At 39.5% G+C, this 22,993-nt stretch overlaps 1 protein-coding gene across 5 annotated transcripts in view; it reads left to right on the forward strand.

Annotated features, from left to right (window-relative positions):
- Positions 1-22,993, forward strand: part of LOC139752850 (tubulin polyglutamylase ttll-4-like) — a 327,656-nt gene that overhangs the window by 134,139 nt on the left and 170,524 nt on the right. For 3 of the 5 annotated variants that reach the window (XM_071668813.1, XM_071668815.1, XM_071668817.1), the window contains 2 exons: positions 14,897-15,102; positions 19,292-20,136. In XM_071668813.1, the coding sequence (XP_071524914.1) occupies positions 19,314-20,136 (823 nt within the window). In that variant the 5' untranslated portion in view covers positions 14,897-15,102; positions 19,292-19,313. Of the gene's footprint in view, positions 1-13,558; positions 13,576-14,896; positions 15,103-15,366; positions 15,469-19,291; positions 20,137-22,993 lie in introns of those variants that run through there. The other 2 variants (XM_071668814.1, XM_071668816.1) reach the window with 2 other exon arrangements.

Raw genomic sequence — 22,993 nt, forward strand, 5'->3', positions numbered from 1 at the left:
TCCAATTCACTCTATTCCTTGTGGATGAGAGAGATGAGAGCTGGGAAGTGAGTCAGTTGTTGTTCGCTGATGATACAGCGCTAGTGGGTGATTCGTGTGAGAAACTGCAGAAGCTGGTGACCGAGTTTGGTAAAGTGTGTGAAAGAAGAAAGCTGAGAGTAAATGTGAATAAGAACAAGGTTATTACGTACAGTAGGGTTGAGGGTCAAGTCAATTGGGAGGTAAGTTTGAATGGAGAAAAACTGGAGGAAGTGAAGTGTTTTAGATATCTGGGAGTGGATTTGGCAGCGGATGGAAACATGGAAGCGGAAGTGAATCATAGGGTCGGGGAGGGGGCGAAAGTTCTGGGAGTGTTGAAGAATATGTGGAAGTCCAGAACGTTATCTTGGAAAGCAAAAATGGGTATGTTTGAAGGAATAGTGGTTCCAACAATGTTATATGGTTGCGAGGCGTGGGCTATAGATAGAGTTGTGCGGAGGAGGGTGGATGTGCTGGAAATGAGATGTTTAAGGACAGTATGTGGTGTGAGGTGGTTTGATCGAGTAACTAATGATAGGGTAAGAGAGATGTGTGATAATAAAAAGAGTGTGGTTGAGAGAGCAGAAGAGTTGTGTCTTGAAATGGTTTGGTCACATGGAGAGAATGAGTGAGGAAAGATTGACCAAGAGGATATATGTGTCAGAGATGGAGGGAACTAGGAGAAGTGGGAGACCAAATTGGAGGTGGAAAGATGGAGTGAAAAAGATTTTGAATGATCAGGGCCTGAACATGCAGGAGGGTGAAAGGCGTGCAAGGAATAGAGTTAATTGGAACGATGTGGTATACCGGGGTCGACGTGCTGCCAATGGATTGAACCAAGTCATGTGAAGCGTCTGGGGTAAAGCATGGAAATTTTTGTGGGGCCTGGATGTGGAAAGGAAGCTGTGGTTTCGGTGTATTATACATGACATCTAGAGACTAAGTGTGAACGAAATTGTCCTTTGTTGTCTTTTCCTAGCGCTACCTCGCGCAAATGCGGGGAGAGGGGGTTGTTATTTCATGTGTGGTGGGGTGGCGACGGGAATAAATACTGGCAGGCAGTATTAATTAATGACGTGTATATATGTATATCTCTGTGTCTGTATATGTATGTATACGTTGAGATGTATAGGTATGTATATGTGCGTATGTGGACGTGTATGTATATACATGTGTATGTGGGTGGGTTGGGCCATTCTTTCGTCTGTTTCCTTGCGCTGCCTCGCTAACGGGAGACAGCGACAAAGTGTAATAAGATAGATAAATGATATATATATATATATATATATATATATATATATATATATATATATATATATATATATATATATATATATATATATTTTTTTTTTTTTTTTTTTTTTTTTTTTTTTTTTTGCTTTGTCGCTGTCTTCCGCGTTTGCAAGGTAGCGCAAGGAAACAGACGAAAGGAATGGCCCAACCCACCCCCATACACATGTATATACATACGTCCACACACGCAGATATACATACCTACACAGCTTTCCATGGTTTACCCCAGACGCTTCACATGCCTTGATTCAATCCACTGACAGCACGTCAACCCCGGTATACCACATCGCTCCAATTCACTCTATTCCTTGCCCTCCTTTCACCCTCCTGCATGTTCAGGCCCCGATCACACAAAATCTTTTTCACTCCATCTTTCCACCTCCAATTTGGTCTCCCTCTTCTCCTCGTTCCCTCCACCTCCGACACATATATCCTCTTGGTCAATCTTTCCTCACTCATTCTCTTCATGTGCCCAAACCATTTCAAAACACCCTCTTCTGCTCTCTCAACCACGCTCTTTTTATTTCCACACATCTCTCTTACCCTTACGTTACTTACTCGATCAAACCACCTCACACCACACATTGTCCTCAAACATCTCATTTCCAGCACATCCATCCTCCTGCGCACAACTCTATCCATAGCCCACGCCTCGCAACCATACAACATTGTTGGAACCACTATTCCTTCAAACATACCCATTTTTGCTTTCCGAGATATTGTTCTCGACTTCCACACATTCTTCAAGGCTCCCAGAATTTTCGCCCCCTCCCCCACCCTATGATCCACTTCCGCTTCCATGGTTCCATCCGCTGCCAGATCCACTCCCAGATATCTAAAACACTTTACTTCCTCCAGTTTTACTCCATTCAAACTCACCTCCCAATTGACTTGACCCTCAACCCTACTGTACCTAATAACCTTGCTCTTATTCACATTTACTCTTAACTTTCTTCTTTCACACACTTTACCAAACTCAGTCACCAGCTTCTGCAGTTTCTCACATGAATCAGCCACCAGCGCTGTATCATCAGCGAACAGCAACTGACTCACTTCCCAAGCTCTCTCATCCCCAACAGACTTCATACTTGCCCCTCTTTCCAAAACTCTTGCATTCACCTCCCTAACAACCCCATCCATAAACAAATTAAACAACCATGGAGACATCACACACCCCTGCCGCAAACCTACATTCACTGAGAACCAATCACTTTCCTCTCTTCCTACACGTACACATGCCTTACATCCTCGATAAAAACTTTTCACTGCTTCTAACAACTTTCCTCCCACACCATATATTCTTAATACCTTCCACAGAGCATCTCTATCAACTCTATCATATGCCTTCTCCAGATCCATAAATGCTACATACAAATCCATTTGCTTTAATAAGTATTTCTCACATACATTCTTCAAAGCAAACACCTGATCCACACATCCTCTACCACATCTGAAACCACACTGCTCTTCCCCAATCTGATGCTCTGTACATGCCTTCACCCTCTCAATCAATACCCTCCCATATAATTTACCATGAATACTCATATGTATATATATATATATATATATATATATATATATATATATATATATATATATATATATATATATAATATATATATATATATAATATATATATTATTATTTTTTTTTATTATACTTTGTCGCTGTCTCCCGCGTTTGCGAGGTAGCGCAAGGAAACAGACGAAAGAAATGGCCCAACCCCCCCCCCCCACACACACACACACACACATGTATATACATACGTCCACACACGCAAATATACATACCTACACAGCTTTCCATGGTTTACCCCAGACGCTTCACATGCCCTGCTTCAATCCACTGACAGCACGTCAACCCCGGTATACCACATCGCTCCAATTCACTCTATTCCTTGCCCTCCTTTCACCCTCCTGCATGTTCAGGCCCCGATCACACAAAATCTTTTTCACTCCATCTTTCCACCTCCAATTTGGTCTCCCTCTTCTCCTTGTTCCCTCCACCTCCGACACATATATCCTCTTGGTCAATCTTTCCTCACTCATCCTCTCCATGTGCCCAAACCACTTCAAAACACCCTCTTCTGCTCTCTCAACCACGCTCTTTTTATTTCCACACATCTCTCTTACCCTTACGTTACTCACTCGATCAAACCACCTCACACCACACATTGTCCTCAAACATCTCATTTCCAGCACATCCACTCTCCTCCGCACAACTCTATCTATAGCCCACGCCTCACAACCATATGACATTGTTGGAACCACTATTCCTTTATACATACCCATTTTTGCTTTCCGAGATAATGTTCTCGACTTCCACACATTCTTCAACGCTCCCAGAATTTTCGCCCCCACCCCCACCCTATGATTCACTTCCACTTCCATGGTTCCATCCGCTGCCAAATCCACTCCCAGATATCTAAAACACTTCACTTCCTCCAGTTTTTCTCCATTCAAACTTACCTCCCAATTGACTTGACCCTCAACCCTACCGTACCTAATAACCTTGCTCTTATTCACATTCACTCCCAGCTTTCTTCTTTCACACACTTTACCAGACTCGGTCACCAGCTTCTGCAGTTTCTCACCCGAATCAGCCACCAGCGCTGTATCATCAGCGAACAACAACTGACTCACTTCCCAAGCTCTCTCATCCACAACAGACTGCATACTTGCCCCTCTTTCCAAAACTCTTGAATTCACCTCCCTAACAACCCCATCCATAAACAAATTGAACAACCATGGAGACATCACACACCCCTGCCGCAAACCTACATTCACTGAGAACCAATCACTTTCCTCCATTCCTACACGTACACATGCCTTACATCCTCGATAAAAACTTTTCGCTGCTTCTAACAACTTGCCTCCCACGCCTTGCTGGCTTTCATCTTCCATAAAGCTTTTACTATATATATATATATATATATATATATATATATATATATATATATATATATATATATATATATATATATATATATATCATACCTCTGTAATTTGAGCACTCACTCTTATCCCCTTTGCCTTTGTACAATGGCACTATGCACGCATTCCGCCAATCCTCAGGCACCTCACCATGAGTCATACATACATTAAATAACCTTACCAACCAGTCAACAATACAGTCACCCCCTTTTTTAATAAATTCCACTGCAATACCATCCAAACCTGCTGCCTTGCCGGCTTTCATCTTCCGCAAAGCTTTCACTACCTCTTCTCTGTTTACCAAATCATTTTCCCTAACCCTCTCACTTTGCACACCACCTCGACCAAAATTATATGGGAGGGTATTGATTGAGAGGGTGAAGGCATGTACAGAGCATCAGATTGGGGAAGAGCAGTGTGGTTTCAGAAGTGGTAGAGGATGAGTGGATCAGGTGTTTGCTTTGAAGAATGTATGTGAGAAATACTTAGAAAAGCAAATGGATTTGTATGTAGCATTTATGGATCTGGAGAAGGCATATGATAGAGTTGATAGAGATGCTCTGTGGAAGGTATTAAGAATATATGGTGTGGGAGGAAAGTTGTTAGAAGCAGTGAAAAGTTTTTATCGAGGATGTAAGGCATGTGTACGTGTAGGAAGAGAGGAAAGTGATTGGTTCTCAGTGAATGTAGGTTTGCGGCAGGGGTGTGTGATGTCTCCATGGTTGTTTAATTTGTTTATGGATGGGGTTGTTAGGGAGGTAAATGCAAGAGTTTTGGAAAGAGGGGCAAGTATGAAGTCTGTTGGGGATGAGAGAGCTTGGGAAGTGAGTCAGTTGTTGTTCGCTGATGATACAGCGCTGGTGGCTGATTCATGTGAGAAACTGCAGAAGCTGGTGACTGAGTTTGGTAAAGTGTGTGGAAGAAGAAAGTTAAGAGTAAATGTGAATAAGAGCAAGGTTATTAGGTACAGTAGGGTTGAGGGTCAAGTCAATTGGGAGGTGAGTTTGAATGGAGAAAAACTGGAGGAAGTGAAGTGTTTTAGATATCTGGGAGTGGATCTGGCAGCGGATGGAACCATGGAAGCGGAAGTGGATCATAGGGTGGGGGAGGGGGCGAAAATTCTGGGGGCCTTGAAGAATGTGTGGAAGTCGAGAACATTATCTCGGAAAGCGAAAATGGGTATGTTTGAAGGAATAGTGGTTCCAACAATGTTGTATGGTTGCGAGGCGTGGGCTATGGATAGAGTTGTGCGCAGGAGGATGGATGTGCTGGAAATGAGATGTTTGAGGACAATGTGTGGTGTGAGGTGGTTTGATCGAGTGAGTAACGTAAGGGTAAGAGAGATGTGTGGAAATAAAAAGAGCGTGGTTGAGAGAGCAGAAGAGGGTGTTTTGAAGTGGTTTGGGCACATGGAGAGATTGAGTGAGGAAAGATTGACCAAGAGGATATATGTGTCGGAGGTGGAGGGAACGAGGAGAAGAGGGAGACCAAATTGGAGGTGGAAAGATGGAGTGAAAAAGATTTTGTGTGATCGGGGCCTGAACATGCAGGAGGGTGAAAGGAGGGCAAGGAATAGAGTGAATTGGAGCGATGTGGTATACCGGGGTTGACGTGCTGTCAGTGGATTGAATCAAGGCATGTGAAGCGTCTGGGGTAAACCATGGAAAGCTGTGTAGGTATGTATATTTGCGTGTTTGGACGTATGTATATACATGTGTATGGGGGGGGGGGCCATTTCTTTCGTCTGTTTCCTTGCGCTACCTCGCAAACGCGGGAGACAGCGACAAAGTATAAAGAAAAAAAAAAATATATATATATATCATACGTATTTGCCATTTCCCGCGTTAGCGAAGTAGCGTTAAGAACAGAGGACTGAGCCGTAGAGGGAATATCCTCACTTGGCCACCATTTCTGTTCCTTCTTTTGGAAAATTAAAAACGGGAGAAGACTTCCAGCCCCCCCCCCCCCCGCTCCGTCACCCTTTATATATATATATATATATATATATATATATATATATATATATATATATATATATATATATATTCCTGGTAAATCATATGGGAGCGTATTGATTGAGAGGGTGAAGGCATGTATAGAGCATCAGATTGGGGAAGAGCAGTGTGGTTTCAGAAGTGGTAGAGGATGTGTGGATCAGGTGTTTGCTTTGAAGAATGTATGTGAGAAATACTTAGAAAAGCAAATGGATTTGTATGTAGCATTTATGGATCTGGAGAAGGCCTATGATAGAGTTGATAGAGATGCTCTGTGGAAGGTATTAAGAGTATATGGTGTGGGAGGCAAGTTGTTAGATGCAATGAGAAGTTTTTATCGAGGATGTAAGGCATGTGTACGTGTAGGAATGGAGGAAAGTGATTGGTTCTCAGTGAATGTAGGTTTGCGGCAGGGGTGTGTGATGTCTCCATGGTTGTTTAATTTGTTTATGGATGGGGTTATTAGGGAGGTGAATGCAAGAGTTTTGGAAAGAGGGGCAAGTATACAGTCTGTTGTGGATGAGAGAGCTTGGAGAGTGAGTCACTTGTTGTTCGCTGATGATACAGCACTGGTGGCTGGTTCATGTGAGAAACTGCAGAAGCTGGTGACTGAGTTTGGTAAAGTGTGTGAAAGAAGAAAGCTGAGAGTGAATGTGAATAAGAACAAGGTTATTAGGTACAGTAGGGTTGAGGGTCAAGTCAATTAGGAGGTAAGTTTGAATGGAGAAAAACTGGAGGAAGTGAAGTGTTTTAGATATCTGGGAGTGGATCTGGCAGCAGATGGAACCATGGAAGCGGAAGTGAATCATAGGGTGGGGGAGGGGGCGAAAGTTCTGGGAGCCTTGAAGAATGTTTGGAAGTCGAGAACATTGTCTCGGAAAGCAAAAATAGGTATGTTTGAAGGAATAGTGGTTCCAACAATGTTGTATGGTTGCGAGGCGTGGACTATGGATAGAGTTGTGCGGAGGAGGGTGGATGTGCTGGAAATGAGATGTTTGAGGACTATATGTGGTGTGAGGTGGTTTGATCGAGTAAGTAATGTAAGGGTAAGAGAGATGTGTGGAAATTAAAAGGGTGTGGTTGAGAGAACAAAAGAGGGTGTTTTGAAATGGTTTGGTCACATGGAGAGAATGAGTGAGGAAAGATTGACCAAGAGGATATATGTGTCGGAGGTGGAGGGAACGAGGAGAAGAGGGAGACCAAATTGGAGGTGGAAAGATGGAGTGAAAAAGATTTTGAGTGATCGGGACCTGAACATGCAGGAGGGTGAAAGGCGTGCAAGGAACAGAGTGGATTGGAACGATGTGGTATACCGGGTCGACGTGCTGTCAATGGATTGAACCAGGGCATGTGAAGCGTCTGGGGTAAAGTATGGAACGTTCTGTGGGGCCTGGATGTGGAAAGGAAGCTGTGGTTCCGGGGCATTATTACATGACACCTAGAGACTGAGTGTGAACGAATGGGGCCTTTGTTGTCTTTTCCTAGCGCTACCTCGCACACATGAGGGGTAAGGGGGTTGTTATTCCATGTATGGCGAGGTGGGGATGGAATAAATAAAGGCATACAATATGAATTATGTACATGTGTATATATGTATAAGTCTGTGTGTATATATATGTGTACATTGAGATGTATAGGTATGTATATTTGCGTGTGTGGACGTGTATGTATATACATGTGTATGTGGGTGGGTTGGGCCATTCTTTCGTCTGTTTCCTTGCGCTACCTCGCTAACGCGGGAGACACCGACCAAAAAAAAAAAAAAGTTTATATATATATATATATATATATATATATATATATATATATATATATATATATATATATATATATATATATATATATATATTGATTTTACAGTATGATACATTAATCTAACTGAAAACCTTTTTTTCCTCCAATACGGTACATTGATCTAACTGAAAAGCTTTCTCTCTGTCTTGGATAATTTTCTCTTAAACTGCCAACAGGATTAAACCAAATTACATGTATATTTCATTCTGGCTTTATGATTCACCTGGGCAGAGAAGACGTATGTATGGTGCACTGGAAATCGCTCTCCATATTGGCAGTAACCAATATTCCCAATATTTACATCATGCATATAATAGTGCTCTACATATTAGTGTTGAGGGAGGTAGTGGAGTCTTCCAAGCAAATGCCTCTTTTGGTGATGCCCGGCGAGTCTCTGTAAATTAGTACTTGAATTAAGTTTGTTGAGCTGATATAAGCATCAATTATTTTACGTTTGTAGCGTAGGATATTACCTGCTCATGAATTACGTCCGGTCTGTACTATCTGTAAAGGAGCGAAATTGACAGATGTGATTAAGTAGTCAGGAAAATTAATACAGCACATTTGATCACCATCATTAGTATCTATGGGTATTTGGCTAAAAACTAAAGCTTTCAAAACTGTCTTGTAATATACCTTACAACTGAAGGATTTATCGAGCATATTGTAGCAATTTTAAGAGCCTGTCTCAAATTGCCCTCCTCCGGGTGTTACGCCATGCCCCAGGATAGACAAATTCCTGGTGGGTATTCCCAGGGTACAGAGTTCAATGCGTAGGTATTTTAAGAAGGAATTCGGGGTTAAGCCGAATGCAGACTCGGGTGTTAAATAATGCCCTCGGTAAGGTAGATCATTAACAGCTGTTAAAAAGTACTTTGTACCAAGTTACCAGACATGTCATCTGTATAATTTAGAAAATAATGATTGTATAGGTCTTTGTTTACGAAAAACTACAGAATGTCGTTATTGTCATATTTTTATGTAAAGCTTGTACTTACATGCATTTCGTAGAATGATGTATATTTTGATATACCGTGAAAGAAAACGTAGGTAAGTTTTATATTTACAGAAAACGAAAAAGTTACTTGGGTATACTCTTGTATAGTTTGGGCTCTATTACAGGTTAGACATTTTGATTATTCATATCTCTCAAAAAGATTCTTGTATGAGTAAATTTGTATAAACAAAATCCAATGTCTGTGTTCATAGGAATTGACCTCCAAGGATTTTTTTTTTAACATTTCTAAAGACTGGGACGTACTCTTAAAACCTCAGACCATAAACAGTGAAATGCGTAATAGACGTGAGTCACAGATGATGATGAACTTTCTTGGAAGATGATACAGTAGCTCAGACGGAAACACTGAACGAGAATGAAATACAATAATACAACTGGTATCTGAACAGGATACATCAGCGTCTGGGATTTTTTTTTTTCCTCTGATATTTTTTTAAAAGTAACCGCAGACATACATTCTTCCAACAATACAAAACATTTTGGTGACGTTCACACTGGCATTTCCCCAGGCGTTAGGTTGGGTTCCGGTCCGTTTCAATCTTGAAATCTCATTTTCTGAAGCTTTTAAAAAAATGGCCTTCATAAGATTCGACGGCTTTTCTGACTTTCACCGTATACAATCACGGAAATTACATCCTTATTTAGACTGAGTTAAGTTGCCACTGTACTTTTTTCCAGAAACCAGGCAATTTCCCCTCATCTTCCTTGCCTTGCACTCTTTTTTTTCTGCAGATTTTAATCTTGGCAGGATAATTATCAAACATATCAATGATTATGCAGCCTGATTTTTTTTTTTTTTTTCTGTCTTGCATCCTAAAAATCCCTAATACGTCCCAGACTTGGAGTAGAATCTTCGTGTTTTCTTTAATATGGACATGGCTGGTTCATTAGAATGTAGTTTTTGGATGAGAAATATAGGTCTTAGTAATGACAGGTATATTAAGAGTCGATGCGTTCTGTAACAAAGTTATCAAAGGGAGAAAAAAAATCATATCGTAGAGTAGGAATTAGGAAGAAATTGGGTTTTCGAAGAGTTTATTACATCTGACGGACCGAGAGATGTTGTGTGTTGTCGAGGTGAGACGAGAGATCAAAATGAACGGAAAGGAAAGAAAGAGTGCAACTTTTGTAGAGACTTCTGAGACATCTTTTAAGAGAAAAACTGTCTCATTTCTCCAACTGTTTGTTCTCAGTTGATCTACGAAATAAACTGAATAAATCTGTATTTGAGGGAGACTTGGAAGATGACTTCATCTCTCACCTGTTGTCACAGAGGCACATACACATCTACGTACATAAACACGTGTGTGTGTATATATACATATACACGACTGAAGAAGTAGAAATCAATCTAAATTTATAGAAAACTGATCCTAGAAAGAGACTGTCTTGGTTTATTTGATAAAAGTTCATGTCGCCAGCTGACGAACCTCACATCTTATCTACCTCAGATCACGTTGTCAGACACTGTTAACGCAACGAGATCGTACGTATAGACTTAATGATGGACAGCACCACGACCCCGTAGACCCCTACAGAAAACTCGCGAAAGAGATTTATGTCAAGTTCTGATCTTTCTCCACCGTGATATGAACTATTTTGGTGGTTCATCTAGAATTTCCTTAAATTCTTCATATGTATATCAGTTTCTGCTATCATTGATAACATTGATACAAAGTCGCCTCAATTTCATGTTTTCTCGCCAACATTCCAATATTCAGTCTGCGTTCATTCTGCTGTGAAAAATAATCAAGACGAAAGCCCACTTGCTGTCATGAAAATATTTTCTTTCTTTAATGACCAGTGCGGTTCAATGGTTCTGATGAATTTTAGTGACGCAGTGAAAATGTAATTAAACGAAGGATGACACAAGGCGTTGCTTTCATCCGTCAGTCACCATCTGCAGTAGGCGAACCTGCCTTTGGTGACGTCACACACGAAGTCCACCCAACCCACGCCCACTGTTGCACACATCATCCACGCCCACTGTTGCACACATCATCCACGCCCACTGTTGCACACACCATCCACGCCCACTGTGGCACACATCATTCACGCCCAGTGTTGCACACATCACCCATGCCCACTGTTGCACACATCACCCACGCCCACTATAGCACACGTCATCCACGCCCACTGTTTCACACATCATCCACGCCCACTGTTGCACACATCCACGCCCACTGTGGCATACATCATCCACGACCACTGTTGCACACATCACCCACGCCCACTGTAGCACACATCATCCACGCCCACTGTAGCACACATCATCCACGCCCACTGTTGCACACATCATCCACACCCACTGTTGCATACATCATCCACGCCCACTGTCCAGCAGGCTCATGCATGCCCAATGTCATCGTGTCACTCTCACGCCACTGAGTAAATTTCTCACGCATGAAAAGATTTTTGGTGTGTAGTATCATAGCATTATCAGACAGTAGGGTTGACAGATCTCTCTGCTAGGTTATTTTGCCAGTTTCCTCATCACCAATTCGTCATTTTAGCAAAGTTCTTATCAAAGCAGTCGGTTTTCGCGTTACAATATTTATATACCAGCACAGATAGCTTCTTATTTCTCATATTACAGTTTCCAGTAACGTCCCACAGGTAAATGAGAGATGAAATCCAGTCGATTTTTAGTTCATTTGGGGGAATGATAAGATCTTTTACTGCAACAGTACTATAACTTTTATTATTATTATTATTATTATTATTATTATTATTATTATTATTATTATTATTATTATAGTATTAGGACAGCTTTAGAAAGTCGGGAGAAAAGGCAGGATACAGTGCTTGGGATTTTAACTACATGAAGAACTTGAATATTGTACTCGATTTTTCACAATTTGGAACGTGTACGTATAACTCATATCCATGACTGAGCCCACCCACATATATGGTGAAGGAATAGTATGTGCTCGACCGACACTGAGATAATTTTGACATTTTCACTCTACTTCAAACTGACCACTTGACATTTTAAGAAAAGGCTATTCATTCCCGATGCCAATGTGATGACTTATCATCCGTCCTTTCAGGAGAAAAAAAAAAAAAAAAGGTATTGAAAGTAAGTAATAATTCCCACAACACATTGTTGACTCAAATTTTTTTTTTTTTTTTTACATTTTAGAATCATGTGATATATGACAATACTCAGTTTTTAATTGCTCGATTCAAAGGCCTTCTTAGTAATTAGAATGGATAACACGTAGATTTTAGAACAATAAGTCACAAATGTTTTAAAAACATGTAAAGGTAGCTCTTGCACTTACACTGGTAAGCTGCGGTATGAATGAAGTCGGGAGAGGATATACATCAACACGAGTTGCGTATTTCAACAAGGAACACATGCACAGTGATGTGGGTTTATATAGTCGTAGAAGTCTCATTAACACACAAAGATGGTGTTTTAAGTTTTTTCGGGTGATGAGTGGCGCTTGACATTGTCGGCCTTAATGACCCTAGCTGGTGATTAGGTGTAAAGTCTATATAATCAACCAACCTACTTTATTTCAAAGTTGGCTTTCATGGTCTCGTGTTGTGCTTCTAAACTGTCTGATGTTGTTGCATTCCGTGAATAAACCAAATAAATCCGAACAATCTCAGATTTCTCCCTTTTTTTTTTTTAGGGGAATTATCTCTCTTATACTGTGAAGGTACACAGTTGTATTTGTCAAATCAAATTCATTAAAATATCTGCTCATGCGAGTTGGTGTAACTCGCATTTTCTATGTAACTGCTGAAACTCAAAAGGACATCATATTCCCTTATTTTCAAAATAACTCCTGTCGAACGTGTAGTTTATAACAATGACTTGTAAATCATGATCATTTAAGTTTAATGAGCATAGCACCGGAAAATAAAACGCCCAAGAACAAGCACTTCCCTGACGGATGTTTGAAGTGACAAGTGGAATGGCGGCTCAAGACTTTAATGTGGGAGTCGTGAACGGTATAACCCGAGCTGTTCCGGAACCTTTTTATCCCGGAACCTTTTTATCCCAGCTCAAGGAAGGTTCTCATCAATGAAATGAGATAGGATGATTGTCTCGTGTTTAAATATGCTTGAGTGTTTTAAATAACTCGTGATCATACTAGCGTGGGATGTCTTATTGTACTGGAACGAGGGCTCTGCCTTTCCCTCTCCCCTCGTGTGGAATTTGAATGTGACTGTGCGTGTGTGTGTGTGTGTGTGTCACCATAAATATTCCTACGTTACTTGGTGAGAATTTTTATCGTGTTTTTCTTCGTTGGATAACACGTACAAAATTCCAGTCCATAGCTTTCTTTATTAGTGTGAGTAATGGCTGTTCCATAATTCTGTAAACTGACTTTAAGAAAAACGTGAATTACTTGCCAGGTGGAACTCCCTCATAGTTTCAGCGTGTGTGTACCCCGGATGTTACATTGACTGTGGGGGAGCCATGTTATGACGTGTCCCAACCTAGGACGTTTTAAATGGTGGCTTCGCCTTCACATTGCTGGACCTGACGACTCCATGATTCTTCATGACGGTGATAATAATATTAATAATGGTGGTAAAACTATTAATCCCCCCTCCCTGATAACGATATTGATGAATGATTACACAATAGTATCTTCTCCCGTCTTATCGAGGTAGCGTCAGGTTCACATGAAAAGTGGCGTAATTTGCGCACCCTCTACGTAGTCCTTATCACTCATGGATATGTGCACCGGAGCCATACCCCTCCATCAGCAGCCAAGCCCCACTGACACTTCCAACATAATAGCCTCACTGATTCATGTGACCCTTGACAGCAGCACGTCTACCCCACCCCCACCCCTCAAATTAATGCCTCGTTCCACAATCCATTCTGTCATATGCACGTCTGTGATATTGATTGTACATAGAACAACACAGCAATAACAATAATAACAAGAATAATGATGGTCATCCAGTTGCTTCTCGGGCCTTGGTAAGATAGTGCCAGGACATGAACAGCGCCATTCCACACACCCATTCTGTCATGGATTATAATATAATAATGATAAGAATTGTAATAATTATAATAGTGGTAATTATAATTATGAGAGTTATGCAAGTATCATAGTTTTAATAATAATGATAAAGATAATAATAGTAATAGTAATGATAATAATGATAATAATAATAATAATAGTAATAATAATAATGATAATAATAATAATACTTGTCATTAATTATTATGATTTATCACCATCATCTTGTCATGGATATTATTATTACTATAATTATCCCTTAATCATGATGAATATAATGATTATTAATGAAAGTATTTTAACGAATGGTTACCCAGTGCCATGACTGATATCTTCTGGTAAGATTATGAATTATATAATTCTATCATTATTTCAGTTATTATTATTACAATTATTATCATTTCATTATTATTGGTATGATTATCATTATTAATGATTCTGAATTTTACTGTAGTCGCTGTTATGATATTTTTCATTTCTTTCATTATCATTCCAGTTATTACTTAAAATCATCTTGATTAGTCATTCTTACATTTTTACAAGTCATTTACTAATGCTGTTATATCAGTTGAGTAATTGATTACCATTATTGTTGTAAACGTTACTTTTAATGTTGAGATTGTTGTAATTGATAATATTATTTGTATCGTTATTTTGATTACTTGAGTTATGATTGTCATTTTATTATTAATAATTAACATTATTGCTATTTTAATGGGTTTTTCATTGTTCACCATTACCTGTAGATATCCTGGGGTGCTCCCAAGGACAATTATTTTCATCATAGATACAGGGGAAGCCAATAATTAATTTAAATTTACTTTATAAATAATGTCCAGCAAGTCTCATTCAAAGATGGCGCCTGAACGCATGCGCAGTTCATCGGCCACCCCGGCGCCTCCGCTACTGACATGGCGAGATCTCCCATACCTACATCTACACCTCTGTGATCATCTCACTGCTGCGGCTCAGTGGCAGCATCTGGTGCATTCAGAGGACAACTTTGGGATAGAAGGGACACGTATCTTCACTTCAGAGATGCTGTAGCCAAGCTAGACGCCGTGAGTAATTTTTAATTTAATTTTATAAGTGGCCTTTCTGTCCATTGTGTTGGCCCTGTGAACGAAGATTGAAGGAGCCATAAGAATCACGCGGGAATTACGGTAATATACTTATTTATAGCATTTTCGGAGGTTTATGTAAAGGTATCCATAATGTGAAAATTGACTAGAATTGTGGAATGGGTAAAAAAGCCACATGAGACACGGGCAGGCGGCCCAGCAAGTGTAAAGTGTAAAGTGTAGGTGATGAAGTCCCGTGGCGGAATAAGTTCGTTCAGTCAGTGGTGCAGTGATGGCCATGAGGTGCGGCCGCATAACGCCTACTGCTCTCTCACCCTCACAGTGCCTTCCCTCATGGCGTCCCAGGTGCCTTGTTCGTCCTAGATATGAATATATGAGACTTGGAAGTTGTGATTAGTAATGGTGGTGTGATTAGAAAATGGCCAAGGTCATTGTCCCAAATGGTGGTGACAGCGCATGGGGGGGTCAGAACCCACATCTGGTCTGCCATGGACCCCCTGCTGCCTCCTTACACACTGGAAGATAGACCAGATATCATCAGGCCACAGTGATTCATGCTTAGCATAAAGTTTAGACAAGCCATGTCTTATATAAGAATCGGGTCGAGTGAAATCCAGGGTTCCGTTATGGCTACTCGAGAGAAGATGGATTCTTTTTTTTTTTTTTTCATGTGAAGATGATTATACAAGTATTTTCTGTTTCTGCTTATCACACGACATAAGCATTACCTCTACAGTGGGAACTATGTTGAAAGAATATGTGTACCGTTACGTTTCATTCCTGGGGTCTTAAGAGTGTAGTGTTATCCAAAGGGTTAATTATATTCAGTACATTTCTCCATGGCTAGAAATTAAGAGTTGTGTTTATAATAGCATTTTAGAGAATCATTGAAACCTCTTGGAATTTCAGCAATTAATATACAGTCGATTGCTGACTTTTTCCCCCAGAAGTGGATTTTTGTACTCTGTCAGCGTTTGTGGAATATAACATTTTGTCTTTCATTCATATTACTGAATAAGGTATCAGAGGCCAGTGTAACAAACAATATTTACTCATTAAAGATTTTAAGGTGCTCATTTTCAGCATATGTTTCTATTTATCCATCAGGTTCCTCAGAATTTTGAGAAATTTATGAGTTGATTTCTGTATTACCCTTAATTGATGTGAAATTTCTCATATTTTACATGATCACATCAAAAGTGATGAATAGAAAAAAAGAAAAAAGAGGGAAAAGACACGAAAGGGTTCCAGAGAATTGTTATGCAATTTTATTGAGTGGACTTTGATAATTCTCAGCAATTTACTATATTCTTAACCTGTGTGTATGCAGATGGTCTCAGTTATATATAGATGATTATAGTGAGATACAGTGAGAAAATTGATTATGGCTCACTTTCGTTAAAGAAGTTAGAGGAATGTTTTGGGATAGCTGCATTTTTTGTAAAGAGATATGAATGGGAATGATGAAAAGCTATATATTTATAAGTGTAAATATCTGCATTTACCATTAATTCTGTGGGATTTGGCTGAGAATGTGTATGAATGATGTTTGAAGGCTTTATTTGCATTATGCACCCCATTAAGATGAGAATAATGATGACAAATAGATTTTTACTTTTAAAAGTTAAGTGACTTGCAAAAACGTTGATCACACAATGGACAAAAATGCTCAAAAAGTAAAAATAAAAGCTAACATACCTCATATGGTTGTGGTTTAATGCTAATGTTTAGCCTTCTCACCTATTGGTGGAGGGTATTTGTCGTTCAGATATTGGATCCATGCTTCCATCGTAAAAGCAAAGACTATATACAGATTTCAAGCTAAGAATTTTTTACTCCCTTGGTCCTTTTTAATGCTAAAGTTGGTGCAGAGATCCTCAGGAATATTGGTGGAAGGGTTTTGCAGGGTGTGCATCATTCAAATTTTCTTTACCTTTGGAAAACAAAAGTGGTACATGTAAAAAAGAAAAAAGCAGATGTCATGTATATTGCCATTGTATAACACATGAGCCAATTCATGGATGCCCCAGTGGATGAGGTAGATTTGCCGCTCCACTTCCTGCATAGGCCAGAGGTGAAGGCTACATCTAGTAGCTAAACAAATGTAACATTGATGCACAGTTCAAAAACAGCCAGTGAGAGTCATTGGTACATGTATGACTCCCAGTGGAGCTTAGATGATTGTCGCGTATGACTCCCGGTGTTTAAGGGTTCACCTATTCATTTGTCTGTATCTCTTATGCCCGTTCTCTTCATGAATTCCCATCAATAGGTTGAACACATTAAAAGAGTCTACATGTATTCCTTTTCTTATATGCCTCTTGCATACATTAATCCATGCATTCTTCCACTGTAAGAGTTGATGTGGAATGGTAGCTGTAAGACTCGTGTCTTTTTCGTATGTTAGCTCTTTCCCTCCTTGTTTATTCTTTTAGTGAGTTATTTTGACAAAATTTCATTATTCAAATGATAATTAACTTTTATAAACTTCAGAATCAGCAGGTATTTTGAAATTTAGTTCATTTATAACCTGCATTTGTTTTTCATGTTTAAGACAAAGTTTATAGACACTTTGAGCAGTTTCTTCAGTATCATTTTGTAAAGACTCCTATGTAGTCTGTAGATAAATGTATTAAGTAGATTTTGTCTTTCACTTGCTGTATGTATTTACACTGCACTCATCCTTTTTTGTTGAATGTATACATTATTTGATAGCCTTTTATACATACGAGCAATATTGCAATCACTTAAACAATTTGGAAAATGACTTTGATTCAATGCTGGAACAACTCATTTGATTTCTACACAGTATATTGTGACAGCAGTCATGCTTTTATTACTGCAGTTAGTGTTAATTTATTGGTAATGTTGCATTTAGGGGCACTCCAACCTAACAAGCCTTAACTTTACCATTAGCTTGATCATGCAGCACAGTCCTTAGCAAGCCATAGCATCACAAATTGCTATGCAGTATTACCTTTGGTAATGTGAAGGAGGGTCAATGTGATGTCTGTTTCTTTTCCTTCATTGATAAGATATGGAGCTCTATTCTTGCATGGCATTTGTAATAACTACAACCTAGCCAGTTTTAAAAGGCAAGCATTTATCCTACATTTCTTGAAGATTTTTAGTGTACCTGTATTCTTTTTGTTGTAACTCAAGAGTTGACTTTTGCTCATGACTGGGACTTTTAGGCAAGAGTGGGATATTGGTGATTTTCTCTAAAATCCCCTATCTGTTACTAATTAGGGCTAGGTTCTGAAAGCATTTTACTGGAACAAATGATCTTTATTTCATTTTGTAATGTTTCCCAAAAGCCAACTTTTTTACTTGCCTTTGTATACATCCCATTTAGATCCATTATCTTTTTATTATCATCTCATTTTTTCTTTATGTTGAAGGCTCCAGTCACGGACAGAAGTCCACATCAAGGTTGGGCCTTAATTGAAATATAGAGAATTCTGAAATAGAAAAAGACAAGGGGAAAGTATTTACAAATTTTTGAGGAATTGAAAAACCTGTCCTTTTAAATGGGCTAGGTCATATTTATTGGGAAAGACATAAGAGGGTATAGATTCCTAGAGCTTCAACATAAAGGTAAAGAAGCAGATATCAAAATGGCTTGCCCTTTAGTTGCTGATGGCCATACAGTAATCATGTGATGCAGCAGGTTGCCGAGTATTACGTGGCCTAGCTAGTGGTATAGGCACAGAAGCATCATATTTTGCAGCATGTTATTGGCTCAGTAAGAGTAGAATTACCTTATGCTTAACATTGGCAAATTTTTTAACTTAAAGGCAGTTATTGTCTATTGCTCTCGACATTTCTTTATACTTTGTTGCTGTCGACATTTCTCTATATCAGATGACCATGCTTTTCTGGAACTCCCTCAAGGGGATGGCCATGGCAAAAGTCTCCATCACTGGTAAACTCCAGTGCTGCTTCATATCCTTTAGGGCCTCACCTTTAACAGGCCATGGGCAGAGGGTGATTCTGGCACAGTATTTTCAGAGGCCTCTGCCAAATGTTTCTGCTGATTACTACATTGTTGCTTTTACAGTGTATTATGATTTATTATGTTATTTGTTTATGGTCGTCTTTAGAAATTTTGAAGTAAAATTACTTTTAATGAACAGCACTTACAGATGAATATTGTTATTTTTCACAGATAATGTTGGTGTGGAGGTAGGATGTCCAGTTATTTGTACGTGTGGTCTTCATCACAGTGGCCACCCCTCAACCCCTTGATAGCTGGGCAGCAGCAGAACACTATGAAGGTCTCAGATGCCTCACCTCCTGCCAGGCCGCCCACCAATACAACGCAACAATCTATCTGCAAACGACTCAGCCCAGAGAACTCAGGTGTTGCTGAGAGTGAAAATGCACCATTTTCATTGCATAATAAACGTCAGCGCACCAAAAGTGGGTCAGATTCAGTGGAATCATTAGCTGCCTGTCAGGACAACTCTTTACTTCCTACAGACTGCTGTTTAAAAGGGGAACCTACACCTCTGTGTGAACACAATGTCAGAACTTCAAGACTGGAGGGAGGACAAGATATGAATACACAAAACATGGAACCATCTTGTTCTTGTACCAAATGGGGTGGTGGTAGTAGTAGTAGTAGTAATAGTGATAATTTGAACGGTATAGTGACCGGAGATAGTATTAGAAGTGAAAGTACTAGAGAGTGTAAAAGTGATATTAATATGGATTTAACAGAATCGAATTTAGTTGAAGTATATCAGAACCATAAACCTGTACCTGATGGAAGTGGAAGTGGTGGGCTTTCCCCGCAGTGTGCCGCAACATTGGAATATGTGACGCAGTTACCAGAGGGGTGTTCAGGTGGAGCCACCAATTCCTCTGTATTAGATCCACCAACCTTGAATGGTACATGTGAGCCAAGTGAGGAATTGGAAGATGATGATAACTACCTCGATTCTTCAGATGGTGAAGAGGAGGATGAGCTAGCCCTCACAAATAATGAGGATGAAGAAAGTTGTGGAGAGGGTAAGTATTCTGCATTTAAACATTGCATAGCATTTAAATACATTTCCATTGACCCATGTTGCATTTGAATTTTGAAAATGTAGAATTATGTACTAGTGTGGATGAAAGCTTAAAAGTTTTTTATTGTATTTAGATGGCTTATTATCCCATTACTATTATGACCAGGATGCTTGTTCAGTTGTAATAACTATTAGCATTGTCCTGTAATTGAGTTTTAAACTCATGTGTTCCTATATCTTGAACCATCTCTGTATCATACAGCTTCATGTTTCATTCATCTACCACTCTGTCTTTCTGCCCATATCTCTGATGCCAGTTCACTCTGGGAACTCCCATGAAAGGGGTGACTACAACAAAAGAGTCTCCAGTTATCCCCGTCCTTACATGTCTTGCTTACATACACCATTCCATGCATTCTTCCACCTATTGTCTTCCTCCTGTACTCTTTCACTCTATTTCCCATATTTCCTAATGTCACAGGTCATTTTCCTCTCATCAGCATCTTTAATCGTATCATGCACTATCATACATTATTCTTATAGACTCCCCATCTTACATTCTTTCCATGTACCCAAATCACCTCAAAAATATTACATTTTGCCCACTCCCACTCCCCAGTTCATTACCTTTGCATTCCTTGTCATACCACATCTCTCACACCCCTCTCAAATAGCTCATTTTCACAGCTTGGATTCTTTACCTTTGTGACTCATTCTGTGTGCATGTTTCATCTGCATAGGTCAGGGTCATGAGGACAATGCTGTCCCTTAATCCTTTCTCTACTTCCATACTTGCATTATTTTATTTTGGGACACTGACTCTACCCTTTACTGTTCTATCCCTTATCTCCCCTTCCATATCACCAGACTTACCCAAGATAGCTCCAGAATACTAAAACTCTCACCTCTTTCAATCTTCTAGCACTAAACATAATTTAGTACACTCTCTAACTTCACTCTAGGGTTTTGCAAAATCTTTACTCTCTCATTATTTCCTTTCAGCACCATTGCTTTACTTTTTCTCATGCTTAGCCTTTAATTCCCTATGTTTACGCACATCACAGAACACTTTTGCAACTCCTTCATTCCCAGCAAACAGCACAGTATCATCCAGAAACAGTCTTGTCACTAGCCACTGTACCTCACTACCACACTCCATCTCTACACCCCCTTTCCCTAGTTTTGCTTTCACCTCTTTCATCACTCCATCTATATATATGTTAAAGTCTCATTGACATCACACAGTCATGCCTTACAATCCTATGTATTGCAAAACCATCATTCAATTCTCCATCCACTCTTATACATTTTCTGCTCAATGAAATGCTTTCACACCATCCAACTGTTGTTCCTTTACCCATATACCCCATACATCCTTAACACACACACACACACACACACACACACACACACACACACACACACACACACACACCAGAAAAAAAAAATCATTCCATTCAGCTGTCATATGCTTTCTCCACATCCATAAAAGCTGTATGCAGTTTGTTCCCTTTCACAAGACACTTTTCCTCTGTCATTCTCCTCACAAAAATCTGGTCCACACAACTACCTTTCCTAAAACCCCCTTGCTCATTTATTTTGCATTCAGTCACTTACATTCCACCATCAATCAACACTTATGGACACTTTCCTGTTATGCATAATGTACTTATTCCCAATAATTGCTACGTACATCCTTAGCACCTTTTCCTTTGAAACTGTGTGGAGAGTAGGGAACAGGGATAGCTTTCATCCGATCGTCAAACATAACCCTGTATCCATGCTAGGATACATAACATACATCCAGTCTCTCACACTTTCTCTACTTCAATGTTTTAGCCATAATGCCATTCACTCCAGGTGCCTTTCCTACCTTCAGCTTTATTATTGGCACTTTTACTTCCATTCTTGCTTTAGGACCCTTCAGTTCTTCAAAATACTCCTTCCATCCTCCTTTCACTACCTTCTTTAAAGTCAGTAACTCCCCTTACTTCTAACATTAACATTTCCTCTCTTACACCATTTTTGTTTTTCACCTCCTTACAGTACAAATCTTATTTCCCCTACTTTCACTCAACTTTCTTCCAAAATCTTCATTTACTCTTTTTTTTGCTTTCTTCTATCACCACTGGTATACTGTAAAAGTACTCCTTTATATACATTCTGAAAAATTTCTTCGGTTTTGTTATGGCCTTTGGTTCTATCACTGCATTGTTTGAAGAAGTGTTCATTAGTCTTTCTGTAACAGAAAGACTTTAAAACTAAAGATTGAGATCATGTTACCCTCACTCTTCTCTTTCTTGTGTCTCTAATATAAGGCCTTTAACTTTTCCCCGTAACATCCCACCTGATATCCCATAAATATTTTTTTCAGACTCGCAAAACTTGCATTTTTCACTTAAAGAATATATTTAGTGCACAGCTTCAAAGAGTTTTTTCATATTTGTTTGCTGCATACCTCATTTCTCCACTTCCTCCTTTGCGCACCCTATACCCCCCAGCATGTTCAGGGTCACAACCTTTTTCAGTCCATCTTACTCTCTGAGTTTGGTCTCTCCCTTCTTGTCTCCTGCACATCTGATACTTATATGCATTTTGTCAATCTCTCCTCTTTCCATATGTCCAAACCATTTCAACACACCCTCTTCATCTGTCTCAATCATACTTATTATGCCACCTCTGTCTTACCCTATCACTTCTTAATCAACCATATGTCTTCCAACATTTCATTTCCAACACATTCACTCTCCTGTGTTTATATCTTTCTGTCTTCTCATCTAGAGTGCATGCTTCATATCCATACAACAGTGTCATGACTGCTATTCCTTCAGACATGCTCATTTACTCCCTCTTTCCAC

The sequence above is a fragment of the Panulirus ornatus genome, chromosome 13, assembly GCF_036320965.1.
Source record: "Panulirus ornatus isolate Po-2019 chromosome 13, ASM3632096v1, whole genome shotgun sequence".
In the NCBI taxonomy this organism is placed as follows: Eukaryota; Metazoa; Arthropoda; class Malacostraca; order Decapoda; family Palinuridae; genus Panulirus; species Panulirus ornatus.